This window comes from Martes martes (genome assembly GCF_963455335.1).
Source record: "Martes martes genome assembly, chromosome: 8".
NCBI classification, from domain to species: Eukaryota; Metazoa; Chordata; class Mammalia; order Carnivora; family Mustelidae; genus Martes; species Martes martes.
The window spans coordinates 88,811,927-88,822,908 of record NC_137895.1 but is presented as its reverse complement, the minus strand read 5'-3'; the positions used below and the strand labels follow the sequence as shown (position 1 = coordinate 88,822,908).

Genomic DNA, 10,982 nt, shown 5'->3' with positions numbered 1-10,982 from the left:
CCCGGCCACCGCAGCCTCCGCTGCCCGCCCTCCTTCCCTCCCTCCCTCTTTCTTGCCCTCCCTCCCTCTCTCCCTCCCTCGCGCACTGCCGCTCGCGGGGCCCTCCCGCGGGCAACCTGTTCTGGACCAAATCCAGGTATCTCCGAAAGAGAGAGAGAGAGAAAAGGACCTCTTATGTGAAAAAGAAAGAAAGACCTTTAACCGCGTTTATTTTCCATGCTCTGACCACTGGCCGGCCTCTGTGCAGACGCCCTGGACACGGCCGGGCAGCTGCAGAGGTGTGCGGACTCTGCTGCCTCGCCCACGCTGACTGCCGCGCCCCGCGCACTGCGCGCTCCACACTCTGGGCCGCCGCCCCCCGGCAGCCCAAACACCAAACAGACCTCAAGGTCCTTCCTACAGACTCAACATCCGGTTGCCCGGCTCGCGGCTGGCCTCCACCCCGGAGCCCGCTCTGCTCCGTCTGCGGCCAAAGTCCACACACAATCCACCTTGTCCGAGCTCTCGCGCCGGGCCGGACACCCCTCCTAGCCAAGGCGTCCGCCGGGCCACCCTCGGGCCGCGACCCTGCCCCGGACTGCAAACCTTTTCCCCCCGCACGGGACCCACACAAAGCCCAGTGCCCACCCGCAGTCCCCCAGTCCCCAGCCGCCGCTGCCCTTCACCTGTTCCCGAGAAAGGCTGCATCTCCGAGCCGAGGCAAGGCCGTGGGCCTGGGTGGAGGGTGCAGGGGAGCCGGGGAGCCGAGGTCCCAGGGAGGCCACAGAGGATCAGCCGGGCTAAGCCAGAGCCCCCGAAGCCGGCAAGATATCTCAGAGACCAAGGCTCTCCTTGACGAGCTCTTGCCTTTTCCTCCGTCTCCCGCAAGTCTTAAACACTCACACGCCGGGAGTTCAGCTCTATAAATCCTGCTCCTCTTTCCCATATCATAATTAAAAAAAACCAGTAGGGGAGGTTTTAACTTTTATTGCGATTTCTGGAGTTGGGCTGCGGAGCATATATTAAGTTTACGCTTATGCGCTCTCGGCGGGGAGGGTCCTTTAAGAAATAAAAATCCATCTTAATATCCGCAGACGAGAGAGATAATTTTTTCCCTCCTCTTCACGCTGTTTCTTCTGAAGACTCCCTTCCAGCGAAGCGAATAAATAATCACCATCGCCTTAGCCATAATCTACGGTCCCAGGGCCGTGGGGGTGGACTCTGGCCACCAGACTGGCCCTCACCTTGGCGGGGTGAGGACTGCCCCATTCCCCAGGATCTGGGAAGGGGGACACCCCAGACTCATGGCTCTGTGGCCACCCCCCCATAAGCCCACCGACTCTGAAATGGAAATGGGGGCAGAGAGAGACCCAAAGCTCAAAAGTCGTTCATTGGTGAATTTCGGCCCATCAGGGACACTCTCTCCAAGCCAGGCACTCCTGAGCACCCCGCCCCTGCCTGAGACTCCCTTCACTCCAACTGGCCCTGTGCTTCCGACAGCTTGAAAACTCAGAGACTGCTAGGGGCTCCCAAACCAGGGGAGCCCCTGCCTGCCTCGCACCAGCTGGCCTTCCTCTCTGAAAATCTCCCTGTTTCCCCGGGAGCCATAGAGAGATTTGAGCACTTTCCTTCAAGGAAAGAGATTATTTTCCCCCACAAAGGGCTGGGGGATAGACAGAAAGACTAACAAACTCAGGGAGAAGAAAGGCTCTATTCCCATTTTCTCCTCTAGCCTCCCTGGGGTCAAAAGAAATCTCTTTGTAGAGAGAGAGAGAGAGAAATACACAAAGTATTCATGTAAAAATATACTAGGGCTTTGAGAGAGTCTGGAGAAGACAGACATATAGAAAAAGGGACCCACACTCATATACAAGGTTAGATATATCCCTCCAGCAGACCACTGTAAGAAAATAGAACTCCATGTATATATTCTGTTACAGGGATGTAATTTTATTCCCCTGTCTCAAAGTTTATAATACTTTAATAATCATAATAATTCCAAAGTAAGAGAACCAGGAGCCTGTCCTTCTCCTTTTGGCTTTCTCTTTCCCAGTCTCTCTGAGAACAGGGGTGTATCTCCCCATTCTTCCTGACCCCCTCCCATTTTTCTCCACAGGCAGAGAAGCCTCTTTTGAGAGCCTTTTCTCTAGCGACCAGGGCCAGAATTGATGAGCCAGGTAGGGAAAGGAAGGGAAGAAGCTTTGCAAAGTTTCACTTTGCTCGGATTCTCCTCTACTCCATTATCCTCCCCTCCTCCCCCTGGCATCAGCCAACAACCTTCCCAACAATATGGTAATGGTGGGCGCTGGCAGCCTCCGTTCACCCAGACGTTTCCACACAGCGCAAAGACAAGCAGCTGCCTGACAGCCACAGACACAACAGACCAAGGCCTATGGGCCACAGACAGCTAGACCGAAACTAGAGCCAGGTTCCTGCCCTGATGTTTCCCAGTAGGGTGTGTGTGGGGGGGGTTCTACTTGGACTTGATGGCTTTTCTCTAACCTACCAACACCCTAAATATCCCCTTCTCATGGGGATGGAGCTATAGAAAAGGAAGGGTAGGTGGCTGAGCTGGAGCTCAGAGTTCCCCAACTCTTGGGACCCCCCCAGATACCCCACTTGTCTAGGGAGAAGCTCCAGCCCCAGCCGACTGGAGGTAGATTTTTGTCTTTGGAGGTTGGCAGGTGAGAGAAGCTAGCCCTTCCAGAGACTCCCTTCTCTTTCTGTGCTCTTTTCTCTCCTTCTGATCCTGCCCCACCCTGCTGCCCAACTGAGAGGGCCCACCAGGCCACCTCTTACTCAAATTCCTCAATTTCCTTGGAATTGGCTAGACTTTCTTTGTCTGTCTCCATCAGCTGGGCCCAGGAAACAATAGCTGCTGGGAAAACTCCTCTCCCTCAGTCACAGGGATTGGGACAGCCTGAGGAGTGGACAGTATGAAGCGGAGCTCCCCAGACTTGTCCTGCAGTCCCAGTCACAGCTTGTCCTCCTCAGTCTGTACCCATTTTGCCCTACCTGGGAGGGGGCTGTGGGGCAGTCCCACTGGGGAGGGAAGAAGCAGGGTAGGTGGATTGGGGCCCTCGACGAAAACCGACTGATGTAACTCAGGCAGTTTCTTGTTGCCGAGTTCAAAACTCAATCCCAACAACATGAAACTACCTAAGCCACAGATCAGCTGAGCAAGCAGGGCGGGATCGGCTTTGCATCTATCGGGAGGAGAAGGGAAGGGGGTTGGGGAAGGAAGAAATTCAGCCCCGTCCCCCTTTCCGCCCCCACAACCTCCCTAAGGACTAGAGAGTAGACTTTGGGTGGCTGGGTGGGTAGGGGTTCTGACTGCCTCAACAGCCTCTGGTCTAAGCAAATTGCTCAGGGAAACTCTGGTGAAATGGGACCTCCAGCCGCCAAACCCCCGCCCCGCCCCCAGCCCGGCAGTGGAGCTATTCCCCTGCCTCTGGCCCTGGCCCTGGGGGAAGCTGGAGTGTCCTTCCACTCTTGAGCTGGGTCCCCTGTCTTGTCCATCTGGCTCTCCTCCTGGATTCCCTCTGGTCTTCTCCCTGTCTCAGCTCTGCTTTGCTTCCCTGCCTCTATGGGTGGCAGAACCAAGGCGCTTGTGCTCCAGAGCCTCTTCCAATCAGGCCACTTGCCTGGCAAAACCCCACGGCCAGAGAGCGTGGGGACCGAGAGCTTGAATAAGGCTCGGATCCAAACCAGCAGAAAGCAGGAAACCTAAGCTTCAAGCTCCAGCCCTCTCTCACCCACCCTCCCTCTTCTTCCCCCCAGCAGAGGACCAGACGGAGCGACACCTACATCCATGTGTCGACCTCGAGGCGACCCTGAGTGCCCGTGCAGAGAAAGAAGCCAAAAACCACCAATTTACCCCTTTACCCGCCGAACCCCACGGCAACGGGTTGGGGAGGGGTGGAGAGGGAGCTCCCGGCCACTGCCCTCCGCTGTGAGAGCGGCCACAAGACAAGCCTGGGTTCTCAGCAAGCTCAGATGCCCGAAACACCTTCCTCCCTGTTGTGCCCACTGCACGCCAGGCACCTGGGGACACCGCTGGTCCCCACTCCGCCACCAAGAGAAGAACAAGAAACCGCTTCTCTTACCTTGTCGCCGCCTCCTCCTCCTGCCTCTGCCCGAGCTTCTGCTGCTGCTGTCGAGGGGGGGGGTGGTTGGCTGAGCTCCTCGTCCCCCTCCGGCGGTTAAGTTTATTCCTCTCTTTGGATAGGTGGGGGGCTCTTGGGGTTCCCCCAGCAGTGGTGGGGTGCGCCTGGCCCAGCACCCCAGGCAATCAGATCCGTCTGCTCCTCAAGATTGCAGTTTGCTCTCTGCCTCTTTCCCTCCTCCAGTCACCTTTAAATGCATCTTTTACTGCAGCACCACATTATATTTGCAGATCATAAAATCCACCTCTCGCGCGCACCAAGACCGTCCTGACATTACTGTTTTATGACCTTGACTTATTGTGGTCACCTGGATAATATTTAAATCAACGTTATGGTCTCTCACTTACATTAAACCCGCCAAGAGACATTCTAGAAAGGCTCTAGGAGATGAGTCAAACACAAAACACACACATCCACACACTCAGCCTCTTTTTGGGGTGGGGGGGTGTTGCTAAAAAAACACTTAAAAATAAAAAACCACCCATTTGAGGATTACGATTCTGGAAATTTATTAGGATTTTCTTCTCCATTAAGGAAGCGACATGCAAAAGATACAACATACAGAATATCTTTAAATAACACAACTCCCAGACAGGGACAGGGTGATATTTTGGGGGGGGGCATCTGTCTTTGCTTCACTATGTTCTATTTTTAATTTTTAAATTTTTTTGTATTCCTCTGGATGGAATTTCTGAGGTGCCAGTGGCGGGGGAATGTGGGGGCTGCTGGGAGAATGGAAGAAAAGCAGAAAGCAGTACAAATACGAGACTTCAAGCAGATTCTCAGAGCGACTGGGAGGTAAAGACACGGAGAGGGTTTCGTGGAGGCGCTGGGCGCTACGACAAACACACAAACACTAGCCGAACTTTCCAAAACGTCTATTATCCTAAGGAGGAAATGCAGCAAGGAAGGAGCGATTCTGACTGTGCTCTGCGAGATTACAGACCTTCTCTGGTTGATTTTTTCCCTCTTTTTCCCCCTGATCGGGTGGGTTCGACCTTAACTTTGCATGGAGGACAGGATGGTGTGTGTGAGTGCATGGGTGAGTGAGGGGTTGACACACACACCAGCCACACTCCCACCCTCATCTATGCGGGCACACCACACCCCACACCCCGGCACCCCGTTTCTCATGCTTTAGGTGGAGGCATCTTCGCAGCACGAACCATAGGTCCCTTGGAAGGAGAGTCTGAGGTCTTTGCCTTTTTGGCAGGCGCGTTGCATTTATACTCAGGGAGGAAAAAAAAAAATATATAGCACCAGGCACAAAGGGAGGAGGGGCGGGGAAAGGAAGGAGCAGGGAGAAAGGGGAGGGGGAGGGGAGGCCACGCGCTCAGGTGAAATTAAAATTGGAGGTCAGTTCCCGGATCCGATTCTCTCGGTTCATTTTCTTGAGTTTCATTCTGCGATTTTGAAACCAGATTTTGACTTGTCTGTCTGTAAGGTTAATGGTCTTGCTAATCTCCAGGCGGCGCTCTCGCGTCAAATACATATTGAACAGAAATTCTTTCTCCAATTCCAGCGTCTGGTGTTTAGTATAGGGGCACCGCTTCTTCCTTCCGCTCTTTGCTGTCAGCCAATTTCCTGTGGTGTTTTCTGCCTTTATCTCCTCTGTTAAAAATAACATTATTTACATAAGTATCCCTCGAAGAGGCAGACCCTCGCAGCCTGCTGCAGCCTTTGCCAGTCTGCTGTGGGGGGCGGCTGAGGGAGCAGAGGGGAGCTGTTCTCACCCCACAGGCCTGGCTGGCGGGGTGTTCTTGGGCTCAGGGCTCTTAGAATTTCTTTGGATTCTAGACTTCCACGGGGAAAGACAGAAAGCTCCTGCCTCCGGAGCATTTATTAATTAAGTGACCCCAATCCACCTTGACCTAGCAGATTCTGAGTACTCGAACTCTCCCTCAGCTTACTGACTGACCCTGGCGGGCGTGTGTTCAACCTCACCAGGCCCTCCCTCCTCTAGGTTCCATTCCAGTTCTGGAAAAATCCAACTGGAAGGAAAAGTGCTTCCCAGGCCCCAGATGGGGTTGCAGAGTCCACCCTGCTGCCCAGAGCAATTCCCAGAGAGCTTTGACCCCTTTCAACTCAGTGGAGGGACAGAGGGACATCGCCTTAGAGTCCCTGTGGCCAGAGGCCCTTGTAGTTGTCCCTGTACCAGACCCCCAGCCCTTGTTCCCACCTGAAGTGCCACAGAGCAACTCTGCCCCTTTCAATCTCCCGTTGCCAGCTCTTCCTCTCCTGGCCATTTCCCCCAGGTGTGAATAGCTGAAGCAGGGTTGCTTGTGAAGGCAGCAGAGGTCAGGGGCAACCGCTCTGGGGCATGCTGAGGGGTCCTCAGACAACTGCCCTAGCCATAGGACCTAAGGTCAAGGGAGAGAGATATCCTGAGGAAATGCAGCCTCCTGGAAGTCTCCATCTAGTCTATATAGATGTGAATGCCTGTGTGTGCACATGTATTCCCACAGAGGTGCACACTCCTACACAAATGTCCACACACAGATACGTACACATGTGTCTACTGATAGAAGGAGATGATATAGATAGAGTGTGTAATTCCCATTATCTTATTGACAGCTTCTTTCCTTGGTACACATTCTTGCTGAAATGGACCAGCCTTGCTCCTCAAGCAGCATGAGAGCCCTTGGCCATCCTTTCTAGGGAAAAAACCCAGAGTTCAGAGACCCAACAAGGGCACCCAGCAAAGGTGGCTGCTGATGGCTCTGTACTCTCACCCCCCGCCCCCCGCTTTGCCAAATGGAACTGCCAGATTCCTGGATCCTCTTTTGATGGGGAGTGAGGCAGGGGCCCTTGGGGAACTGCGAGGCACCAGGAGAAAAAAAAAAAAGGCAAACTTAAGGCTATAGTTTAAGACATCTGAATGTCCTTACTTCTGCTCCCACCTCTGCACCTGCAGCCTCTTGCCAAATTGTTTAAATGTTCTCCACATTTAACTCTGCCCTATTTATTTTCTAATTGGGATTATTGGGTTTTGGGGGAAGGGAGAAATTACAAATGGGGAAGTCTGGCTAAAAGCCCTCTCGCCTCTGGCCTGGTGGAGACACCATATGGGGGGGAGTGGAGGCAAGAAGGGCACAGGCAAAGTGCAGATTGAGAGGGATTGGGTGGGATGGAAGGGCTTAGGTTGTTGCGGGGAGGGCAAGAGAGAAAGGGAGCCTACCGGAATGGGGGCAGTTTGAGTTAGGAGGTGGACTTGTTAACCTTGACTTTGCTTTTGGTGGGGCTAGGAAGCAGCTTTTCCTACCCTAAAATTCTTTCCCAACAAAGCTCAGGATCTGGGGAGAGGGCACAAAATTAAGCTTTCCTGCAGCACATGTGTCACAGGGAAACCTTCCTGGGTGTGGGTACCTCACTCTCTCCCTCAGCCTCATGAACACACCGGTGCACATCTTCTGCTGGGGTCTCTATGGGCTGATTTGCCAAGGCCACCTTTGCAGAGGAGACCCAAGAGGGCAAGGCTCTGCCCTTGCCCGCCAAAACAGTGCGGGTGCGCGCGCAGGCGCGCGCGCGCGGGTGTGCGCGCGCACGGGGACATGCGTGAGTGTGCGCGAAGCGTGAGAGAAGCATGTGTGTGTGTGAGTGTGAGTGTGACACAGGTCGCCGCCAGGCATGCGTGCGCACAGTATCCATATACAAAGCACCACAAGATCCAGGCCGCCCCCAGGCTGCTCAGCTCTCAGGATCTCATCTGCCTCTGCATCCAAGGAGCCCCACTTATACACAGCCTCCAGTAGTTAGTGGCAGGGGACACAGGTTTATTCCTCTCCTCCCAGTTGGGCCTTTCTGGATGATTTTTGCTCCAACTTTTCAAGGAAAGTAGGTCCCCTCAGGTTCCCTCCACTGCTCCCGTTTCCTCCACGTTCTTTCTCCAAGTGTCAGAGAAAGGTCCTGGAGGATCCCATTTCCAGCAGCAGAAATGAATCTTGAACCCTGAGCTTGAACTCTGGCTAGGCTTTCTCTCTCCAGCCGAAATCACAATGAAATCCAATTAAAGCAACACTCCCTTTCAGGAGAAAACCGCTTGCCACGCACACAGAAAATTCCCAACCACTCATTTGTAAACTGTTTTTGGAAAAGAACGAAAAAATATGTTTTTAAATTTAATTAGAAAAAGAAAAAGAAATTTTACAGGGGAGACAAGAAACTAACAACATTCCAAATGCCCTGTTCCAACGCCATCCCCTAGCCAGGCGTCTGGGGGAGGGAGGGACGTGGAGATCAGCCCTTCACCTCCACCTCTTTCCGCCCCAGGCCCCGCTGCCCGAGGCCCCCCAGGCCGAGCTCAAACCGCAGGAGCCCATACCACACACACAAATCAGACCCACAAACAATAACAAATCGCGCTTCGAAGGAAACAATTTTCAACTGGGAAAGCGCAGTAAAGCGAAATTCCCCTTCACCTAAGCCTTCCCCAGTCCCTGGCCCAAGATCGCCATTTTAAGCTTTTTTGCAAGCTTCTGACCTGAACGAGGGACCTCAGCCCCCCAAGCCACCACCGTAAAGCAAGCAAACCAAAGCCAGCAAGCGCCCGGGAGCGGTCATCAGCCCTGGGCAGCACAAGGCGCCCGCAGGCTGCCCGCGCGGTGCGCACCACTCCCGGGTCTCGGCGCCCACGGCCGCTGGCGGCCCGGCCCTTCCACTCTGCCGCTTACCTTCCTTAGCCAAATGACGCGCCACCAGCCTGGCGCTCAGCGGACACGAGTCGCAAGCCGGGATCGCATTCTCGGGACTGTCCAGGGCCTCCTCCGCCCAACCCTCCCCCTGCCCCCGCCCCGGCCACGAAGACCAAGTACCCGAGCGTCCCAGCCCGGCCGCCGTGGCCCAGGCAGCCTTACCTTTCGCTTCGTTATCCGAGGTGTCTGGGGTGGAGTCCGCGGTTTTGGCCCGCTCCTTTTCGCTCTCCAAGGGGCTGCCTTTTGGGCCCGCCAGGCTCTGCTCGGTCTTGATTTCATTGGGGCTAGGGGTCTGGCTGTCGGACTTGGGGGTCTCAGGGAAACTCACTTTGCCCCCGAGCTGGGGCGACTCCAGATGTTCGGCGCGCGGGTTGAGATTGGCCCGCTGCTCAAAGGGGGCTTCGAAGTCGTTGGCCCCGGCACAGTGCGGCGGCTTGTCCAGCGCTGAGTAGCTCGGGCTGGCGCGGTAGTAGCTGGGCACGGGCACCTCGTGCTCCCCGAGGCAGGACTCCTGCAGGGGGTGGGAGTAGAGAGCTGCCTCGGGGCCACTTTTCGCCCTCTTCTCTGCGCTGTACATACAGCAGACATTCTCCTCCTTGACACTAGGTGGGTAGGAGCAGGAGGACAGCGGCCTGCCAACAGGTTGTTCCAGGCGGTAGGTGGCTTTGGGGTCGCCCCAGGAGTCCAGCTGCGAGAGGTAGGACGGGTAGGTGTTGAGGGCGAGGTTGGGACTGCTGCCCTCGTCCCTCTTGGAGAGCGAGGGCGCGAGCCCGCAGCCCCTCATCACCCCGCAGTTGAAGTCACTCCCAGATTGCATATACATGCCTGCGCTCCGGCTATAGCGCTCTCCTCCGCCCGGCGCAGCCAAGGGCTCAGCGTACGAGTTCGGAGTTACATTGCGAGGGCATGTCATTTTCAGAGAGAGGGGTTTTTAAGGAGCAATACTACAGCGGAGGAGCTGACATCTTTTTTTTTCCCCATCCGGGAGGGGGGGCGGTTGGAGGGGCGGGAGGGAAAAGAAGGGGAGGGGGGGAAATATCAGCTCCATAATTATCCGCGCATTCGGTCCTCACCATGTGACGGCTAGACCAATGGGATTTGAAAATGGCCTTGATGATTCAGACGGCCGTGACGTCAGCGGGGTCAAGTTGTCGGCAGGCGGAGCGCGCAGCGTGGAGTAACAGCGCCACCTAGCAGCCGCCTCGGGGTAGGGGCGCCGGAGCCCTTCCCCGCGAACAAAGGAAGCGCCCCCGGGGCGGCAGGGGCAGGAGAGGGGTGGAGGAGGGTGGGTGGGGGGTTCTAGAGAGAACGGGGGTTTGTTTATCCGGGAACCAGCCTGTAACTCTTGGGGAGAGTGGGGCGGAGATGGGGGACATGCAGGAGAGAGGGAGAGAGCAAGGCAACTCGGGGCTCAAAACAGTCAAATTCAAATTAAAAGGTCAAGACACGATCCAGGTACTTTTTCCCTTGTCTTTTACCTCTTCTTTTTCTCTCTTTGTGCCCTTGCCCCGTTTCTTCCCTTGGGAGGGGTGTGGGGTGATGTTTGGAGGGAGGGCTCCAGAGGGCAGAGAAAGGGAGAAAAAGTTAAGGAATCCCAAACAGAACTAAACTTTCTGCTCTCCTGCCTCCCGGTTCTTGGGGCTTGGCCTGGGAGCTCAGTTTGGGGACCTCGCTCAATGGAAGCTGGTTGAGTTATAAGTTCCCTGTGCGCGTTTTCGGGGCAATCCCCAGAGTCTGGAGTGGACCAGGGAGGGGGTCATCATCACTTCAGGGCTGCTCCAGGAGGGTAAAGGAGGTTTCCAGTGGATCTAGGGGTCCAGAGAGGAGGAAGCCAGAGACCAGAGGCGCCAGCTCCCCGACTAGGGAATGCAGTCCGGGCCTAGCAGAGTGGGCGGCCCCTGGGTCACCATCTCAGGGGCTGGAAGGCTTTGGCCTTGGAGTCGGTTCGGGTGCTTTGCTCCAGGCCTTGGCGGTCCTCGCTTTCTAATTGACCTTGCCCCCACTAAAACAAGGAATATACCCAGAGAGGAAGAGGGAACCTGCAGGGCCTTGGATGGTTTGTGGGAGTCACGTATCACACGGGAAACTAGGACACCAGATTCGACAAAATTCGGCCCACGGAAGTGTCCTTTACAGAGAGAATGAG

At 55.3% G+C, this 10,982-nt stretch overlaps 1 protein-coding gene across 1 annotated transcript; it reads right to left on the bottom strand.

Moving 5' to 3' along the window:
- Positions 1-4,632: 4,632 nt before the first annotated feature.
- On the bottom strand, positions 4,633-9,824 carry HOXC10 (homeobox C10). The gene is made up of 2 exons (XM_080812215.1): positions 8,999-9,824; positions 4,633-5,756 (listed from the first exon to the last, which is right to left on the bottom strand). The coding sequence occupies exons 1-2, from the start codon at positions 9,747-9,749 to the stop codon at positions 5,479-5,481; spliced, it is 1,029 nt and encodes a 342-aa protein (XP_080668341.1). The 5' UTR covers positions 9,750-9,824; the 3' UTR covers positions 4,633-5,478.
- Between the last annotated feature and the right edge of the window lie 1,158 nt (positions 9,825-10,982).